This window comes from Periplaneta americana, chromosome 3 (genome assembly GCF_040183065.1).
Source record: "Periplaneta americana isolate PAMFEO1 chromosome 3, P.americana_PAMFEO1_priV1, whole genome shotgun sequence".
Lineage (NCBI taxonomy): Eukaryota > Metazoa > Arthropoda > Insecta > Blattodea > Blattidae > Periplaneta > Periplaneta americana.
The window spans coordinates 121,965,246-121,987,521 of NC_091119.1; the positions used below are offsets into that span (position 1 = coordinate 121,965,246).

General features: G+C 35.3%; 1 protein-coding gene across 1 annotated transcript in view; it reads right to left on the minus strand.

Moving 5' to 3' along the window:
- The window catches only part of LOC138696479 (NFX1-type zinc finger-containing protein 1-like), a 108,014-nt gene that overhangs the window by 45,440 nt on the left and 40,298 nt on the right, over positions 1-22,276 (minus strand). The window contains exons 3-6 of the mRNA XM_069821492.1: positions 21,490-21,573; positions 12,267-12,538; positions 9,774-9,917; positions 5,652-5,841 (exon numbers count right to left, since the gene is read on the minus strand). Coding sequence (XP_069677593.1) covers positions 5,652-5,841; positions 9,774-9,917; positions 12,267-12,538; positions 21,490-21,573 — 690 coding nt within the window. The remainder of the gene's footprint in view (positions 1-5,651; positions 5,842-9,773; positions 9,918-12,266; positions 12,539-21,489; positions 21,574-22,276) is intronic.

Here is a 22,276-nt window from a genome sequence, read left to right on the forward strand (position 1 = left end):
CAAACTATTTTGTAAGCTATAAGATGGCCATATTGGATTAGTGTAATACAAACAAATTTTATGAAAACCAATCATATGTATAGGCTACAAATTTACAACATTTTAGAGGGCTACAATTCTTAACCGCCAAAATTTACTGTACCGTATCAACAACCAATTTTCCATACATCATAATATACTGGGTGGCACAGATAAAAGTAGCCCGCCTCCTGTTTGAATGTGAATGCGATATTTTGACTGCTTGAAATTTCATTATCATAATCTGTCATATCATATAACGAAATGAGTAAACAACTACAACACTGGACAATTTGATGCAATAATCGATTGTTGCCATTCTTCCTGTCAGTATTTCATCAGTCATCAGTCGAATTACACGCGTCTGTTTGGATTCTGCAAAATGGCTTACTCAATACAAGAAAGAGTGGAAATTGTGGAAGCATATTTGAGAACAGTTTCGATTACAGAAATCCGCCAAATTTTCAGGGATAAGTTTCCAGATAGAGGACAACCGGCAAAGAGAGCAATACAGGGTTTGGTTAAAAAGTGGCGTGCTATGGAATCTGTGCAAAATGCGAAAAGAGAAACAGTTCCTTCAGTTCGCACACCAGAAATTATTGAGGCCGGGTGTATCTGAACATGACTAGACATGCACAGCTGTGTATTGATGCTGCAGGAAGCCACTTTCAACATCTTCTATAAAAGAGGAGTCCTTTTCAGCACTTCGCTTCTGTATTTACTCTATACTTACATGGGCTACTTTTATCTGCGCCACCCTGTACCACAGCATAATAAAATAACCATATATGGGGGAGGGGAAGAAGAAAAATGAAATTTTACACAAAACAAAAGTTCAAAGACAACACAAGAAATTAAGAAATATTACTCACCCCAAGAAAATTAAAAAAACACAATCATAATCACAAACTGTATTAATATTTTAGGAATGGAATGATACCACTTTTTGTCGATACTTGATACCGATACCAAAATTTTAAAACCGATACTCGATACTCAGTAGTTAAAAACATCTTTGTAAATTTTCCAGATGATACACAATGAATTACATGCTGCTGAATAGTTAGACATAAACGAATTACACACTACAGTACTGACAGTAACATTATAACCCACTAAAAGAAATCTCGAAACTGAGAGGAAAGGGTTAGGAAAAGTATTATTTTGAAAACATTAAGAATAGCACCCTTTTTTTCTTCTTCTCCCAAGAACTGTTAATGTAGGTAACTAGGTAGTACGTCTCTTCTTACACGATCGTTTTCACCCCCTCGCATCACTGCTTTTATTTTAAATTACAAATACTATAATTAGTTCTACGAATTTACGATTTATTCTTCTTTTATATTTACGGTATTGTTTATATAGTTATTTATAACTTAAGCTGTTTTGAAAAGTTGACAGCTATAAGCTGAAAGGTCAGTACTCTTCTCACACCATTAGTTTTTTTAATTCAATATTCACTAATTGAACAGACTGGCAATAGGAAAAGGGTACAGGCGACAGGCATTGTATTAGACAGAGAATAGGTATATTTCTGTTTTCTAGTCACTATTTGAGGGAACTGTGCATGCCAGGTACAATGATTTTTGCTTTTGGAGAGAGGAGGTTAACATGATCACTACGAGGTGAAATTCTTGGATTTAAGATTGAATATTATGTGAAATGCAGAAATTAAAAGTATCGAAAAGGTATCGAGGACTTCTACTGATATATTATTGAGTATCGTAGGTATCACAAGTATCGAGGTCCCACGCATACGCAAGCTGCATCTTTCCAGGCAATCTTTACAACGTTGTCAGGGTGCATCACATTTTAAAATTCCTTTGCAGAACGAAAACTTACATTTGTTTGGATCAAATTTCTGCATATTTAAAGGAGAAAATTAAAATTGTTTGAAATAACTAAAAAAAATTATGCGCAGAAATTAATTATGTTACTTATGGTTCACTCTGTATACTGAGAGAGCTTCGTGCAATCTTCTTTAAATCAATCTTCTTTTACAATTAAAAGTTAAACAATTTCTTTACTTCTTCCTTAACATAAAAACAGCCATTAAATGACAGTAGAGGGGTAGAGAGAGTAAAATATATTTCAAGAGAAAAAAATATGGGGTGGGCATGTTTGGTCAAGAAAAAAATTACCATGACAGTACTGCGCATGAGGTCACTGCAATAAGAGGCCATAAAGCTAACCACAGAATTTACCAAACTAGAATTGTAATTTTCACAGTACTGGGTGTTCAGTTCAAAGTGTGTCATGGCTCGCTGTATGCCGTCATGTGGCTAGCAGATGAGCCTAGAGAATTCAATCTTCCTACACTTCCGCAGAGGTGTATAACCTATGAGGCAGAGAAGTTGCCTAGCAAGTACGGCGTTCATTCTGAAAAGTACGTACCGATACGTACGGTAATGCCGGTAGTGGCAGGAATGTGAACTATTTGGAAATACGTACTGTCGGGATATGGGGAAAGGGTTAAGACGATTACTTACGTATTTGTTGACATTAACTTCGACGGTCAACATGGACAAGGAGCATTTGATTTGTGTTGTGGAATATTACCGTACGCAACCGATGATAACAAATATCCTGCGTACGACTTGCCAGCGCAAAACACAGTTCGAAAGAGGTTATAGTAGCACACAGACCGTCATCTGTTGCTACGACGTTCAAGTTATACCGTACACGTTCTCAAATTCAGATTGAAGAACGCCTTAAATAATAGGCAACTTCTCTGACATATAAGCTGAAACTCGCTTCAAATCGGTGACCAAACAACAGTGACGTCATGACACACTTTGAAATGAACACCCAGTATATCAATTACAAGTGATCTGCATAAAATTTATAATTATCTAAAATACTCAGGTTTATTTTCTTGCTGTATATGGTTACAAAGTGACCTTTCTTTGATACTGATACAAAAACATTCTGCTGCTGCTGCTGCTGCTGCTGCTGATGATGATGATGATGATGATGATGATGATGATGATGATGATGATCAGAGACCGGAACTTTGGCAGAATGCCTTTTTAAATGTGTTAAATCTATCTTCATTTTGAAAGTAAATCTTTACGAATTATACCTTTATGATTGAAACGTCACAGTTTTATGTTGCCCTTTCCTGCCTTTTTTTTTAATATAAACGCCTAATTTACAAAATAAATGCTTTTTTTGCATTTATTTGATTATTTATCTATTGTTTATTACTTTATTATTAAAAATTGCCTACAGGTATATTTTAATTTATTTCTATAACCGTTACAATGAAAGTGACTTCACAAAATGTATATTATTGTCTTTCAGTCAGTTCATATTCTCTTTGCATCAATGAGTGCTGCCGTGCAAAAATGTATAACAGTAAGCGTTTTAATTATCGCTTGTGTTTATTTGACAAGGCAGCAATGAGTGGGTGTCTAACATTATTTTTAACGGTTATTTTTCTTTCAGTTTCCATTGCAACGTTGTTGTAGCTAGCTAAATATTTCATATCGCAACATATCAGTACAACCAAACACAAAAATGCACTTTCCAAGGCTACTGGAAGAAGATTTCTTTGCTTCCAACAGTAATTGCAACATTGAGTCTAAAATCTCAATTTGCATTCAATTTATGTAAAGCTTTTTTTGCTGCCGAAATCCCTTTGTGGAAAGTGCAAGGTTGTGAGTCTAGTGCAAGGTTTTTGTAATTGCCTTTTATTGCATATTTAAGCTATTTATAATGTCTTTTTGCCTGCCTATTTTAGCTATTTATGATGCCTTTTTGCCTGCCTATTTTAATGATTCATAATGTCTAAACTTCCAGTCTCTGATGATGATGATGATGATGATGATGATGATGATGATGATGATGATGATGATGATGATCGACGACGAACTGATGGTGATGTGGTGGTGGTGATGGTGATAATAATATAATAATAATAATAATAATAATAATAATAATAATAATAATAATAATAATAGTCACCATCATCATCATCATCATCATACAATTCTGTCAGAGCCACCAGTATAGTAATTCTGACTCAAAATATAGAAATCAGAACTGTGTTACAGTCCACTTTGACTTCTGCTTATTGGAACCAAAAGTTTTTTTTTTTTTTTAATTGTGTGTCTCATTTTTTACTACCTCAATACTACTGTACATTAGGTGAAAATGCAACTGATGAGACGTCTTATTTTTGAGATCAGTGTCAATAGTAATAATGTGTTCTCTCAAAAATACATTTTGTCTAGAATTGCCATAAGGGTGACGTAAGAATTCAGGACTCCAATTGTCCAACACAATATATTGCAATTATAACTTAATTTTTTTAGTATGGTCATAAAAATACACAGAAACTTTACAATGTGCAACATATAATATATTAATACTACGCAATTATTGAATTTATGATTCAGTTCGTTACCGGTACTTCATTGTTAATCTTAAACCAGTCATATTTTTCTGAAGATGAAATCTTCTCCAGCAACACAGTGTTTTGCATCAGATATTCATGAAATTGCAATCATGACGTGTCTTTAAAATTTTATTGAACCATCAGAATTGCTTTAATGGATTCAATTTTTAGCCTATTCCTTCTCATCTGTCCATTGCGCATTCATGATAGAAAATATTCTTCCACACATGCATTATGGGCAGGTAAACAGTAATAGAACTGGGCTATCTTGAGTACTGTAATTCTGAATGCTGCTCACTATTTTTACAAGAACTGAAAACTTCCACTCATTTATCACTAGCTAGTTTTTGCATGAAATTACTGCCAGAGTCAAGTTAATTCCGTTTTTCTTTCACAAACTTTATTAAACACAGTGCTTGAGTGAATGCTACTGAGTCATCAACTTTGTGACCATGCTTCCATAAGTATTTAACAGAGGAAATGTAATAAATTTCATTCGTGCACACTTCCTAAGACCCTACAGTGAAAGTTTTAAATCAATCTTAAAATTCAGGACATTGATGATTTGCTGAAAATCAGGTGGACACTTCTGCATGCTCTAAAATTCAGGAAAATTCCGCTTTTTCAGGGCATATGGCAACCCTAATTTTGTCTTAAAATGACTAAAGATAGAGCACACTACATTTCAAAAGTCTGTAAAGATATAAAACGATTAAAATGCAGTCAGTCACCACTATCCTTGCTTCAATCATTTGCGCAAAATGAAGTGGAACTTTTTTTTTTTTCATTCGCAGTCTCCCCCTGCAGCGATTTAGGCCATGTGCAGGAAACTACAAAAGTGTTATCCTTAGGCTACATATTTTCAATATTAATACAATTTTCTGTATTTCGTAACTTTGAATGTTCTGGTTAGGCCTATGTGTATGTTTTCAATGCATATTTTCCAGGGGAGATTGTGTCAGTGTGCGTGTGTGCATTTATACTAGCGTGAAGGAGTGAATGAGTAGACACAGTGTAAGTGAATGGGTGAATGAGTGAGTATTGGTACATGAAATAATGTACATGCTGTACTATTACACGGAAAACATTGTATAAAATGCAGAATGTAATAAGTAAGTTAAGTCCTTTTTTACAAGAATGTTATATGACATGAGTTTGTAGTGGTACTTAATAACTTCAATCCTCACGAATAGCAAGGACCGACTGTATGTAATAAACTATACAGTAAACATACCAATGATGTACAATCCCTTTTTTGCTCGAGAGAGCGCGACACACACACGATTCTCCACATTGAGGAAGCCAATTTTGGCTTCTGTATTGCTGCGAACCAGAGACAATAGAATAATGTCATTTTCCTCTCCTTGAAAGTTGTCAACTGTAGTGATCTGGATGTCCTTCAGCATCTCGTAATTCTTTTGTTCCTAAACACATAATGTTATTTGTAGACTTTATTTTTGCATAACTTAAGGCATACAGTTTTAACAAGATGGCTCAAAATATTACCACATTGATCCATATCACCGATCAGAAGATAATCTAAGAGTAGATGAGAGGAATATACAAGCGTCACAGTATAATGAAGCTATAAAGTTACTTTTCAGCACAAAATCTTTTGTGCATAAGCCCGAGTTTGATTCTAATAAGTGTAGACTACTTAACAGTCGATTATGTAATTGTAAAATTTAATATAAACAACTTTATGGGAGAATAAGAGCACTAATGGCCATGTAATTTGCAGAACTCCTCATTCGAGGATATAAGAACTAATTAACATAGATAAGTTTCGTTATCTTTCCATCTAAAACCCTATATTAAACTATTTTTGAGCATTTTAATACCATAGTTTCGTTGATCAGAATATAATAGAACAAATTTCAACTGAAGTGTACTGTTGAAGACTCTAATCTTGGAACCTGACAGGAATGTGACGCGACCCTACAGTTCGCGATAATGGTCCCTATTAGGAATGCTAGTCTGCTACCAGCTGTCTAAAAATTGTGTTACTTACCTCATAGCGGAAGCTATTGAGCAAGTCCCATGTCAGCGTCACATTCAGGTTCAGTGTCACTGTTCTCACTACCCCTACTGCCATCACCGTCATCAATATTACTAATGTTATCACTATCACTACCACTGTCTTAAGCCCCCTTAAACTTATAATAATTAGACTTGTAATGTTGGGGACCGATAGGATACGTTATGTGGTTTCAAGTTGGCTATCCATTCATCAGTCAGTACTCTAGCATGCATAAACAGTGTATCTGCTGAATAATAATGTCCAAGGTTGAAGATTTTCAGGCGCATATTTTTGCAGTGGAATTTGGTGAGTGTTTTGAAGTGAATGACGGGAATATTATATGTAAATTATGCAATACAAATATAAGAGGTTACAAACAATACTTACTTACTTACTGTCTTTTAAGGAACCCGGAGGTTCATTGCTGCCCTCACATAAGCCCGCCATTGGTCCCTATCCTGAGCAAAATTAATCCATTCTCTATCATCATATCCCACCTCTCTCAAATCCATTTTAATATTATCTTCCCATCTACGTCTCGGCCTCCCTAAAGGTCTTTTTCCCTCCTGCCTCCCAACTAACACTCTATATGCATTTCTGGATTCGCCCATACGTGCTACATGCCCTGCCCATCTCAAACGTCTGGATTTAATGTTCCTAATTATGTCAGGTGAAGAATACAATGCGTGCAGTTCTGTGTTGTGTAACTTTCTCCATTCTCTTGTAACTTCATCCCTCTTAGCCTCAAATATTTTCCTAAGAATCTTATTCTCAAACACCCATAGTCTCTGTTCCTCTCTCAAAGTGAGAGTCCAAGTTTCACAACCATACAGAACAACCGGTAATATAACTGTTTTATAAATTCTAACTTTCAGATTTTTCGACAGCAGACTAGATGATAAAAGTTTCTCAACCGAATAATAACAGGCATTTCCCATATTTATTCTGTGTTTAATTTCCTCCCGAGTATCATTTATATTTGTTACTGTTGGTCCCAGATATTTGAACTTCTCCACCTCTTCAAAAGATAAATTTCCAATTTTTATATTTCCATTTCGTACAATATTCTGGTCACGAGACATAATTATATACTTTGTCTTTTCGGGATTTACTTCCAAACCTATCTCTTTACTTGCTTCCAGTAAAATTCCCGTTTTCCCTAATCGTTTGTGGATTTTCTCCTAACATATTCACATCATCCGCATAGACAAGCAGCTGATGTAACCCGTTCAATTCCAAACCCTCTCTGTTATCCTGGACTTTCCTAATGGCATACTCTAGAGCAAAGTTAAAAAGTAAAGGTGATAGTGCATCTCCTTGCTTTAGTCCACAGTGAATTGGAAACACATCTGACAGAAACTGACCTATACGAACTCTGCTGTACGTTTCACTGAGACACATTTTAATTAATCGAACTAGTTACAAACGATATTATATACAAATACAATGTAGCACAAGAAAATCAAGGAGGAAACTAAAACCCACGAATAATTCTACAGTATGATAATTCTTCTGCACATAACGAAAGGTGGGTAAAAACATATCTTTGTAATGCTATGTAGCATACATTTACTTTTAGAGTTGTCCGGATTTCTTTATATGCACCTTGTTATTCGCGTAATTGATTGCAGAACCAAGTCAATGTCCTCGTACTAGCTCACATCCCCGGCCTATGTACCATGCTGCAGTCAACTTGTATAATCGGTCCCCAATATTACAAGCCTAATAATTTCATTAATCACATATGAAGGAGTTCATCTTTTTCCCTTCTCAGTCTTCATTTGTCACAAGAGAAAGTGCATTTTTGTCACTTGCATTAATTTCTGTAAATTTAAATCGTCCATGACATTATTGTCCCTGACAATATGTTTCACTTTAGTTCAAGCCAATTCAATTGGAATCAACTCGCACATGTAAGGCAGCAATCTAAGAACTTTGTGGTTCCGTTATGTTGTTCCAAAATGTTGTCAATTCTGTAATTTTTTTGCTTTGGCTTCAGAGATAGAATAAGGTATAGAGGTCGTTCTTTCTCATACTTTCATCACAGTTCACTTCTTTCTTGCGAAGCCAAGTCTGTCTTTACTGCATAATATATGTAGATGACGGTTTGTCGATCTGGAAACAGTGATAGGGAGCGTTGTTGAGAGCAATAACTGATTGAGGAGGAAGATTGGATATCAACTTTTGTATTACCCATCTTTCAAAATTTTCGGCGTTCATCTGACCATGGTAATCTCCCGTTGCACTTCCGGCTTCATATATACGTTTTGCATTAGGAAGGAAGCCATTAATTCTTCCTACATGTACCACGATCAATCTTTGTTCAGAGTTTACATTCGTGTGGACATTTACACTCTCATTTTGCCATCATTTTCGAAATGTCATATTGCTTTTTACCCAGGTCACGTCTATATAAGGAATTGAATGTCCCTTGCTCCGGAATTCATTTATTTGCACCAGATATATCGATCTCCAGTCTATGATGGGTGAAATTATTTTCAGAACGTCTTGTAATATTGAACACGTGCAATGATGATACACAAGCTTCAGTAAGTTATCTGTTGTTTTTGATTCCCCGCTTACCCTCGCTTCCTCATACCTCAAGTTCCAAGATTGCAGTCTTCAACAGTAGTTTATTATACAAATAGAATACTCTTTATCTTTTTCATTTCACTCATAATGTTCTGCCCAATGGCAGGTCTTTCACTGCAAACCCAGATTTCTCCATTCTTTCCTTTTTTTTGCCTTCCTCTTTGTCTGTGCATATGATCCATATAGGTATCTTAATGTTGTGTATATCTGATAACTTCATAACAAGTACCCATTATATTTAAAATATTTTTCTTTTCACCGAATGTGAGAAAATTATTACGACAAAAAAATTGTTGTTGTTCAGTCAACTGTCTGAAGACAGGTTTGAACCTCATAAGGGACACCAATAAGGCATCACTCATGAGGCAACTAAACCAGGAGATAATGGGGTAGGGTGGGCACTTCATTTCTCCTTTACCCCTTCATTGCATACATCACTGACTAGTAACATGTTACATTAATCAGACTTCAGATAAAAGAAAATTATTAGGGGGGGGGAAGCAATACTAGGTCTGAACATCGGTTTTTGATATGCTGGCAAGATACTGGATGAAGATACTAAAGAACTGTATCGAACTAATATCTCTGACTTACTTAGAACAAAAATAACAGGTGCAGAGATTTAATGTGATTATTTTAAGATAATTTATTTCATTACCGAACCAATGAATGACGTTTCAACATAATATAAAAATAAATAGAGACAATTGTACTATGTGGAAAAACTGTAATTTTTCAACTTACATTGAGTAAGTGAAACATCTGTCCAGAGTATGTTGTTAGGATGGTGATCTGACTGGGCTGATATCCCTGATGGATCAGATAGCATCCCAGAGCCATGAGAAATTCTGCTTCATGTTTGTTTCGATGGCTCGATGCCTCTGTCATCTGCGATGTAGAGAGAGCGAGATTGCACCATTTTATTAAATACATTCGTTCATACATATGTGTTTGTACATCAGCATATCTCAATCATGAATGTGTACAAAGTATAATCACTTGAACAAAGGAATAGACTTGACTGCATTAAATTCTTTTATTTTGAATATTCTATTATCTTGTAATTTAGTAAAATGTGAATATAAACTCTATTTTTAAAAACAAATTTATTGAGATGAAGTCTTTGCGTGAGGGAGCGTGGTCAAAGGATTGTGCTGCAAGCTGTAAAGTCACGTATTCAAATTCTGGTGGGGTCATGAACTTTAATCCTTTCGGCCACAATAATAACCCTGGGGCTGACTCAGCCTCTAATAGAAATGAGTATCAGGATGTTTCCTGGGGAGGATAGGCGACCAGCTTGTAGAACTGTTATCTTACTGTTACTCAATCCCAATTGTCTCGTGAGGTGGGAGCCTTAGCTTCCCGAAATTCTAAGTGTCTTTTGAGGTATGTAATGGGATAACTTTGTTTTACTTTGCTAAGCCTTCCTTGGTTGAATAACTTTTATGTGACGTCTTAAGGCTATGGATCGATGAAAATAATGAAAAAACCATTTTAAAAAAAATGGAAATTTTGTTTTTAACTCTAAAAAATAAAATAATGTTTCAGTTTTCTAAATCTGTGCTTATTTTGACCCTGCGGCAATTCAAAGCCCCTCAGGACGAATTTAAAGGGACCAGCGCATGCGTGGAGCTGCAGCCCTTCAAACTGACACTCAGCTGTCATTCTGACACACTTTGTTCTTCATTCTAACTAATTTTACTTTTCATTCAGTTCACAATTCGTGCTCTTATGTAGGAGAAAAATGTGTGTGGTAGACATGTATAGGAAGGAAGGATATCGATAGTATATATCATATACATGCTATATTTTGATACTCGTTTTCTAGATTTTCCAATTTTCAACATATTGTAACATTCAAAATACTTTAATGTATGCAGTTGTTTTCCAATCTCAGTGAAATTTTGCACAGAGGTCCACAAAAGCATGTGAAGTAAACTGACAAATGTGTTTTCTTCTGCTATTGAAAGTATTCAAATTATTCAAATCACCATGTGTTGAGAATGTGATAAGTTTTAAAAAATTGAAAAATTGGCAACTAAAAGGGTAAATATTTTTTCTCTCAAAAAGTAATTGGAAAAATATGAAAACATGTGTCACATTTTACATACATCTATGAGGAATAAATTAAATATAAATTTAAAGAAAAATTATGTAAACTTTCAAATTGGGACACTATTAAAAAAATCAACGAAAATTATTTATAAGTAAACTAATTGAAATATCAAAGTGAAAATTTGTATTGCATTTCCACATAGTTAGAAATATGTGGTAAAAGTTTCAGATTAATTGGTGTAAAAATGAAGAAGTTAGATATTTCACAGATCCATAGCATTAACTCATGCTGATAATTCAGTGATACCCCAATATATTAAGAGTACAAGGGGAAAAAAACAATCGAAGTCACAATTCTTTCAAGGGTGAGGTCATCTTCTAATTCAGTATATTACTGCAAAATTTATTGCTGTTCCTAAGTAAAAAGAAGGACTGTATCCGTGGTGATAATTCTCCTTTACCAGTTTTGATAAGAAAAACACTAAAGTTTGCAGTAATATACTGAATTAGATGACGACATCACCCTTATGAGAACTGTGATTTTGATTGTTTTTCCTCTGTGCTCTTCATATGTTTAATTTCTAGGTATATAATTCGAATTGTAGTTTATTTGTGAAATAATATGTGATATGTACAACTTAGCACAACATTTTCTCTCATATGCACTACATAAAAGAGCAGTGTCTTGGCTTAAATGACCTTCGAACAATGAATTACAGTCTACGTAATTAATTAAATATTTTCAAAATTACTTAATTCAATTTTTTTTTTTTTTTAAATAAGTGTAAGGTACCGTATAACTATGTATTGCTCAAAAAGTAAATGAATTTATATTGTATTACAGTAGAATCCCTCTTATCCGGCACCAAAGGGACCAGGCTAGTTCCGGATAGGAGATTTTGCTGGATAATTGAATAAATACCGGTATATTAAAAAAAGGTTTGTATTTCATGGTGCCAAATGTTGAAACTGCAGCCATGTGAAGCTTATTTCTCTATCACTTGCTCATAACTGAATAAACATAAAAACTGTGTGGATTTTCCTCATTAAAATACATCACACAACACAAATAATAAACTAGTGTCGTTGTTTTGATATTGCGGTTATTTGGGTGCTGGTTACGAGGGATTTTACTATATTTATTTCTTGCATTGAATGCTCTGAAGAGACAAATGTGAATACCTGGTCTTCTGGATACTCATGTGTTATAAAGAATACGCTCTTGAGTACACCGCGGATTGACTCAAACTCAGTCACTGAACTGTGGTTCTCCAACTCTGGATAGATTGTAGGAGTGATCAGTTGTGCTATCTCTGGACGCATACGATATTGAACTTTGAGCACAGAACATTGCATGTTGTTCTTCAGCATACGCTCAAATAGTGAAATGTCGAAGTTATATTTAATTGCCAGCTTATATACTGCTGGAGAAGGTCGTAGTTGCTGGTGGTCACCTACAAACAGTTCAAATGACAATATAACTCATGGAAATTGTTTGAGGGCACCAGGTTAAGCAGTCTTATTTTTCTACTGTCATGTCCTTGGATACAACGGCTTGGATAATGATGTTGGGTTAATGAAAAACTAAGTCCTCTCACAGAAGTGTAAATGTTTACGCTTTAATAGATAACAATATCCAATATGAAATTTATCTCCGTGAAAATAATACATATTTTTAGTCCCTTTTCACGCGTTGATTCTGAAAACAATGCTTAAAATGTCACATCATGTCACAATATATTTTAGATATCCTACATCGAAAACGAGTTTGCGTGCCACCTGTTAACACGCATGTCATATGTTGGCTCCCCTATCCCACACGATTATTTACATGCTTACAAGATGTAAAGATGAAAATGTGTTATTTGTTATACCATCTAACCAAACGTTTCTCAGTTATTAGGATACCGGTAATAAATCTATCTTTTCTTTTAGAAGTAGACATGGCAAAGAGATAAAGCCAAGTAGAGACTGGCCTGGCACTTGTAATGGAGTTGTAATGTAATATTGTTTCCAGCATAAAATGTGATGTAACTTATGTGAGAATATGTGTTTCTGTGTAGACGTTAATGGTTTAATGCGTAAACTAGGGGTTGAGCATCAGTGGCGTATACTGGTTTAAGGGTCTGGGCTACCACTGACCCTATTATTACACAAAATAAATTTTAAAGTCCCTATAATAAAATTCCTTACCTATTTATATATGAATTCCAGACGTCTTGATTGGGACGAAAATACTTTGATGACTTCGTCATTGAAATTACAGTTGGGCCACTTGCGAAGTTTCTGTAGAAATGACTTTTCAATGGACATCAGTGCCAAGCCGGATAAACGTTCTTGTGTATGAGTTGATCTACAGTAGGATTTTATTCTCTTCAACGCAGAAAATGTTCTTTCTACTGATGCTGACGTAGCTGGTATTGTCACAATTAATGTTGCCAATTTAAGGACTTCAGGAATAACTTGGTTCAGCTGGTTTTCATATATGGCAGATAATATTTCATGGATAGGTTTGTTCGAAAAATCAAATAATTCTGCTGAATATATTACACTTAATTCATTTTTCAAACGTACTTGATCAAAGTGACTGTTATAGGACTGAAATTATTTGTTTAGTGCCTCGTTCGGGAAGTTTTCTCTATAAGCAGAAAATTTTTGAGAATCTAGAAGATATGTGAACTGAAGCTTTCCATAATCAGAAAATCTGTCAGTAATTTCCATGTGCATACGATACAGCTGCCTGTATTTCAATTCATCATCTCCTTTTCTTCGCTTTAATGGTGGTTCCATTGTATTGGCTGAAGAATTTTCATTTTCCATATTACTCCATATGGATGGAAACCCACTACGTCTGAACTCGAATATAGTATTTTTTAACTTTGATACCTCTTGCAAGCAGTATGCTATGTCTAGACTTTTTGTCTGAAGAATATTGTAGAGCACATCTGTATGTGCGAACACTCTAGCATAGACTTCAAGAAGAAATATATTCTGAAACTGTGTGAAAAAAATACAAATATCCTTGAGCCTGCACAATTACATCATCAACCCAGTTTTCTTCAGAGTCGTTACAAATTATATTTTCAAAGAAAGCAGTCAGTTGTTCTCTGTATTCCCTTACTGTATTTACAAGCCGAGATGTAAAATTGCATCTAGTTGGTGCTACTTTTGGGAGTTTCTTTTTCATAAATTCTTGAGTTTTTCTGATCTTTTAGGAGATGATGAGAAAAATGCAGCTAAACCCGACAGTGTTTTGAAAAAAAAATGCGGCATTCTGGAATGGATGAAGTAGTTTGTTGCAAAACTAAATTGAGAACATGGCTGTAACAGTGGACAAATAGTGCTTGAGGATACTTTCCTTGAACTTTTGTTTTTAAGCCATTAATATTTCCCACCATAACTGAAGCACCATCGTATGTCTGTGCAATTAACTTATTGCCGACATTGTATTCTGCTATAACACCTTCCACATGCTGAAACCAAGCAGCAGCAGTTTTGCCCGAACTGACATTTGTGAATCCTATAAACCGTTCTTGAACATTGGCAGTACTATCGACGTATCTTAAAACAGTGGACAATTGACTCTGATTAGAACAGTCACTTGTTTCATCAACAAGAATGGCCACAAAAGGTGCTTTTTCTATTTCAGATTTTATGTCTGTAGCTCAGTTGGTAGAGCAGCTGGCTACGGACTGGAAGGTCCGGGGTTCGATCCCAGGTGGTGACAGGATTTTATCTCGTTGCCAAACTTTCAGAACGGCCCCGAGGTTCACTCAGCCTCCTATAAAATTGAGTACCGGGTCCTTCCCGGGGGTAAAAGGCGGTCAGAGCGTGGTGCCGACCACACCACCTCATTCTAGTGCCGAGGTCATGGAAAGCATGGGGCTCTACCTCCATGTCCCCCAAGTGCCTTCATGGCATGTTACGGGGATACCTTTACCTTTTTTACATAACCCCAATTATAGCAAATATAAGTCATTATGAATTGCGGGAGAAGTACCACAAAATACTGTTGAACTCTCAAGATGATTGGCCAGTAAATGGTCAAATTCACTTAAGGAACTTAAATATTCAATATAATTTCCTCTATTGTCTGATTCCACACTCTCATTATGATCCCGAAAAGCCAATTCTTGTTTTCCTAGAAAGCAGACTGCGTTAATAAGACGCAGTAAAATCTCCCGATTTTTTTTTCCACAGGAGCATTGTGTTGGTTGATATGTAGAGCTTTTTGCTTATCTAGCTGTAAATCAATTCTTGTCTTCCCAAAGTTTGCAAAGTTCATACTACTACAAATATGAGCTTTGATTTGTCGTGTTTTAGGACTGCCATTCGAAGGGAGTTGATATTAGAAAACCCTCTTTTGACCACACATTAGTTTCGCGGCTAAATAACAAACATGGCCAGCAAAATAGTTTAGACAGTTTAGAACTACCACACAACCAATTCCACTTACCATATGATTTTGAAGTGAAATGGCGTGTGTACTCACGCTGTTTTTCTTTTACGTCCATGGACAAATTTAACTCAGGAGTTGGTCTTTCCATTTTCACAATTTCAACTTCCTCGTTGTATGTACGACGGTTAAAAGGCACTTTTAATAAACCTTCTATTACACAGTCATTTTCAACACAAACCTCTCTGCCATATTTTTCACAACATCACTTAATTGGGAAATTAAAAACTTAATAATTCACAATTAATATAACTCTTAGACACTCGAACAAATCACAAATTTAAAATACTGCACTGCAAGAACACAATTACATTCATGAGCTAGCGTGCTAAGCGTATTGCTGCTTCACGCCTGCGAAGAAACCGATCACGAGAGCAGCAACTCACCCAGCCTACATTGCACGATGGAAACAGAAGAGAGCGGGGGGATGGGCAGTTGTGCGAAGGACAGCGTGTTGCGGTACGGTCACAGGCTACCTCACGTAGCAAGCGGTTTCTCCAGTGATGCCGCCTTGACAACTTGTTTCTTTTCGAGAGCAGAGAGCGCATATAAATCTAACAATTACTTTAATTTTAATTACTGTGGTAAAACTAATAATACAAAATTATTACATTATGTTATATTATAAACTTTTTCTCTTGTAATTTCCTTGGGCTACCGCCGGTAGCCCCGGTAGTCCGCAAAATACGTCCCTGTTGAGCATAATCCAGATGACTGGCGATTGTTTATAGATTCATCTAAGTTTAGCTTAAAATCAGTGTTATTTCATAATTGCAATGAATTTCCATCTGTTCCACTTTTCCATTCTGTAGGTCCAAAAGAAAGTTATGAAAGTATACAAAGATTGTGCGTGTTTTAAAATATAAGGCTCATTGTTGAAAGATATGTGGTAGGTAACCTTAAAGTAATTTGTTTGCTGCTAGGGTTGCAAGGGGGCTTCACAAAATATTGTTGTTTTTTGTGTTTGTGGGACAGCCGTGCTACAGAAAAACATTATGTGGTACAACAGTGGGGAGAAGCGTCAGAAATATGTTCTGGGGGAAAGTAATGTAAAAGAAACAACATTGGTTCAGCCTGATAAGATTCTTCTTCCTTTCTTACTCATAAAACTTGGGCTGATGAATTTTGTTAAGGCACTGAACAAGGACGATAGTGGATTTGCATATTTACAAAGCAAGTTTTCACAGATAACACACACAACATTGAAATAAAGGATTTCTATTGGACCTCAAATCAGAAAACTCATGGAGGACGAAATATTTGAGAAAAATTTACAAACGGTTGAATTAGCAGCTTGGCAATCATTTAAAAGGGTTGTATGTGGTTTTCTCGGAAACACAAAAGAAGAAAAGTATAAAACTCTGTTGTCATATTTGTTGAAATGCTACATGGATTGTCGAATGTCTTTGAAAGTGCATTTCCATCATTCACATCTAAATTTTTTTCCGGAAAATCTTGGTGATGTTAGTGATGAAAAAGGGGAACGGTTTCATCAAGACATTTCCATCATGGAGAAATGGTATCAAGGTCGTAAGGATCCAGTAATGATGGGGAATTACTGTTGGTTTCTTGAGAGAGAGAGCAGACAGGAGTACAAGAGAAAATCGCATACTACCAAACACTTTTAAGCAAAGTTACAGGTATGTTCCCTTAAAATATGGCCCAAATATTATTGTATGCATATAAAACTATATTTGTGAATTAGTCTTAACCTAGCATGAATACATTATTATATCATATATAATTGTATCATACGAATTAAGTTAATCTAACATAATATTTTATCTGAAACTGCGTATGTGAAATTCTAAATGTGTTTATATTTTTTTAACCTGACGTGATAGGAGATTTCTATGGTGATTTTCAAAATCAGCGCAACTTTTTCGTTAAGAATCACCTATTTTTATCGCTGAGGTATGACCAATTTTTGGGAGTGGGGTGTAGTGTAATCAGAAATAAAGACAATATACCGGTAACCAAAATAAGCAATTAATATAATTCATTGTAAGTTCAAGGATATTTTAACAATTTGACTTAAGGCGTAAAGTGGGCGGAGTCTAGAATCATGTATAGCTGCAAAACTCGCCATCTTCAATATCAAGTGAGACCCTTAAGCAACATGCTTAGGCTTGCCTATTGGAAGGTAATTACCCGATTTTCGGGTATAATTTTACGAGCGTGAGTATTTTTTTTATAAATAATAATTTATTTTCTTCTGATTATACATAATAATGTACTTGATGATATCCGAAGGAGCAAAAGCTCATGCTCAGGTAATGTGAAAAGCAGATATTTTTGGATAATCAGAGAAAGAATTTACAATAATAAAATATATTTTGCCTGTATTACTTATGCCTCAGTTAATTCTTATTGATATCCTTCTAAAGTAAGTTAAGGTTCAATATAAAAATGTAAGAGGTTTCAGGTGGGTTGTTAGCAAAAACAGAATTGCAGACGCAGGTAGAGTTTGCATTGAGCATTTCTGCATTAGAATCCTGTATTCTTGTCATGACATTCTGCGCCAAAGCAAGCATTCACGTGATGAACAATACTGGCTAAAAATCTGTTGGGTTAAATGTTTAGTGTAAGAATGTCATATCATTCTGATTTGCCTTAAGGTTCGCATTTTGAGTTCCCATTACAGTTCAACCTTAATACATCTTACTTTATACCACTATAACTAGTGATGTGAAACGGAAAATTTTCCGCATACATTTTTATAATTTTTCGTTTTCTTGCTTATAGCCTCTAGAGCTGCACATGATGTTCATTCAGTATTCTCATTACCCACCAGTTTATCAAATTTAAGTCTTAAATAGTCTGGTCTAACGTTTGTTGGCTGTGTCAATATTGACTCCAGAACAGCGCCACTTTGAAGTTTGTTTAATTATAAACAAGGTAAAATTTTCAAGAACATTTATATCAGTACAATAAAATTTACCAGAATCAATAAGCCAAACAAGTTGCTTAATAAGGAGAAAATTTTCAAGAAAATGTATGATTATATAATACACATCTAAGAATTTGTTAAATCAGTAACCCAAAAATATTACTTAATAAAGAGACAATTTTCCGAAAAATTTACATTTAGCCTATATCAGTATTATAAAACTTAACAAAATCAGTGAACTTAAAAAAATTGCTTAATGAAGGGAACATTTTCAGGAAAATGTATAATTATATCAGTATAACTATTACAAAACTTAGCAAAATCAATAAGTCAAAAAATTGCTTAACAATAGCAAGGAATTTCAGGAAAATATATTTATTACATCAGTACAATAATAATTTGTAAAATTTAGCAGAAGAAATAAGCTAAAAATAAAAGCTCAATAAGGGAAATTTTTCAGGAAAATTTATAATAAATTTATATTATTACAATAATATAAAACTTAACAAAATAAGATAATAAAATTTCACAAGGGGAAAATTTTCATCACTAATGATAATACTGAAAATGACGAATAAATTATTGAAATTGTAGAAGGAAAGTAATAAGTAAGTTGTTTTAGGATTAATAAGCTCACAATGCCAACAATAATTAATATCAAATGTACATGGTGTCCACATGAAACCTTTACAACTTCAGATGTAAATAACAAATTATAGAGACACTATACCTGGATGCGGTTTTCTGCATGTTAATCAGAAAATGTCCAAGTTTTTATGAGAATTCTGTTGAACTGTTGAAACGAGTTTTTTGGTTGTAGGTGTGAATTTTGGTGAAATTTGAAAGTGATATTATATTAGAACAGGAAACTTTGTTGGCCAGACTATTGGTGATATTCGGCTGGTTCACACCAGTTCGGACAAACCTGTTGTTAAATTGTTTCTAGGTAATATTTGCAATTACCATGGACATATACGTATATGTTTAACATAGGTACACACGAGAGAACTGGTTGTTAAACTTCTTGAATATCACCACTGGGCCAGACTATTGTTTCATCACATCCAATTCAAGCATGCATAGTGTGATTGATTGAAGTAAGATGTGACCTCGTAATGGGAGTGTGGAAATTCACAGTCTCTTGGAAACAGGAACTTCCTGTTCATACGGTCCTGTAATTGTGACATTAGATACTTGTAGTTTTCCATCATGTCCATGTCATTAATGCCAGTTACAGTTTTCTCAGCAAAAAGAATGGATCACAAACTTGTAACAGAACTTAGTGCACAAAATACATTAAATTTACCTTAAGAGAATCCTGTGCATACTGCACGTATAACCTCATAAGCTCACATTATGACGGTTTACCTTGTCATTGAGATGTAAAATAGCCGCATACTAAACTCAGTTTTATGAAGGAACTTATCTTCGGTATCCATCCTGTCAATCATTTCAGCACAAAATTCATGTCATCTTTCTTTATTCCCATCACTCAAAACTTGCATTACAGTATCTGTCATCTGTAACTTATGGCTTAAATGGCAGAGCAGTTTTAAAATATTTTCACATGTTATTTTGGAAATGTTCCAGTCTAAGTTGGCATATTTAACATAAGTTTGATACACATGCACTTGTCCCACTGGGTCATCTCCAACTCCAGCTCGACTTTGATATTGTATCCTATATACTACGAAAGTACACAACCGGTTTCAGTGAAAAGATTGTACCATGTACCAATAGTCTGTCTTCTTAGGTAGTTCCTTGCGATATCTGAATTTCCTTCGAGAGGAAACGGCCAACTGAGATTCATGAAACCACAAACAACACCCAGTATGTTCTGCAACAGTATACGACTTAATGATGATTGGTCAAATTTCACTATGGCGTGATGTGCTCTGCTCTCTAGCAGGTGTGAATTGGTGAGATTTCACAATAGTTGTGCTCTGCTCTCTAGCAGATATGAACTGATGAGATTTCACTATAGAATGATGTGCTCTGCTTTCTAGCAGATGTGAATTGGTGAGATTTCACTATAGCATGATGTGCTCTGCTCTCTAGCAGATGTGAACTGATGAGATTTCACTGTAGCATGATGTGCTCTGATTTCTAGCAGATGTGATTTGGTGAGATTTCACTATAGTGTGATGTGCTCTGCTCTCTAGCAGATGTGAATTGATGAGATTTCACTATAGTGTGATATGCTCTGCTCTCTAGTAGATGTGAATTGATGAGATTTCACCATAGCATGATGTGCTCTGCTCTCTAGCAGATGTGAATTGGTGAGATTTCACCGTAGCGTGATGTGCTCTGCTCTGTAGTAGGTGTAAATTGACGAGATTTCACTGTAGCGTGATATGCTCTGCTCTCTAGCAGATGCAGATGTGAATTGGTGAGATTTCACTGTAGCGTGATGTGCTCTGCTCTCTAGCAGATGCAGATGTGAATTGGTGAGATTTCACAATAGTGTGATGTGCTCTGCTCTCTAGCAGATATGAACTGATGAGATTTCACTATAGAATGATGTGCTCTGCTTTCTAGCAGATGTGAATTGGTGAGATTTCTCTATAGCGTGATGTGCTCTGCTCTCTAGCAGATGTGAACTGATGAGATTTCACTGTAGCATGATGTGCTCTGATTTCTAGCAGATGTGATTTGGTGAGATTTCACTATAGTGTGATGTGCTCTGCTCTCTAGCAGATGTGAATTGAACTCAAACTCAGCAGTACTTTTTCAACTCATTTGTCATCGACACTACAGTTGGTTCAGAAGTTACATTATTACTATTACTATTATTATTATTATTATTATTATTATTATTATTATTATTATTATTATTGTTATTATTATTATTATTACAAAGCCTTATATGCTATGAAAGCTCTTGTCTGCTGAGTTTACAATACAGTACCACTGCACCCTGTTAGATTACCCAAATATCTAAGCTTAGGTGTTCTCAATGGTCTTTGCCTTAAAGGAGTTTACTTTTTATAATTAATTTGTGAATGTCCTGTATCAGTACTTCAACTACTGCCTAGCCCCATTAAATTATTAACACTCACCAATAAGTATGACATGTTCACAGGAGTTGGTCAGAGACACAACAATGTGGGATTCCATCACTTCAGCTGCTTCTTCCACAAACACTGTAACCAGATTAAAAAAGTGAACACATTTAGCAATATTTTTTTCACACTTACTGTACAATAGTATTAATCATATTCTATCATAATCTTTCCCACTGGTTAATTTTTCAACTTCTTTACTGTGTTCATTTTTAGGAAATTACCTGGCTAACTAGTTTCGAAGTGTTGTTCTTCATTGTCCAAAGCCTAGTGATGATAGAGCTGAGATGAGATGTTATGGCACCAACCTGCGCGAAGTTTTAAATTGCCGGCCAGCAGGGTAGAAGAGTGGGGGTTGTTTGGGTTACGGTTCTCAAGCTCAGAGCGGCAGGCATATGCGTTTCATCTCTTTCTAAAAACATTCGTCTTACCTTAGTATCACCACTTTCCTACTTAAGAGTCCGAAGGTACCTAATGGAATTACGCCCGATATTCCATCTTCATATTCTTATTCTCCGTCCAAATCAGACGACTGATCTGTGCTGGCATCAGATGTCCCTAAGTTTATGGAAATGTTCTCCAAAATACTGTCCATCACGTGCTCACTTTCATGTAATTGTTCTCTACTTTCTTCACATAAGATAAACTGATATACATTCTTGGAAGAAGCGATTGCAGAGTCGGCCTCTGCTTATGTGTAGCGTAGAAATTATATATAGATGAGTCTTCTGAGGACTTCCATATCAAAACTGTCTACAATCTTCTCCTTCTGCTGTGATTTTTC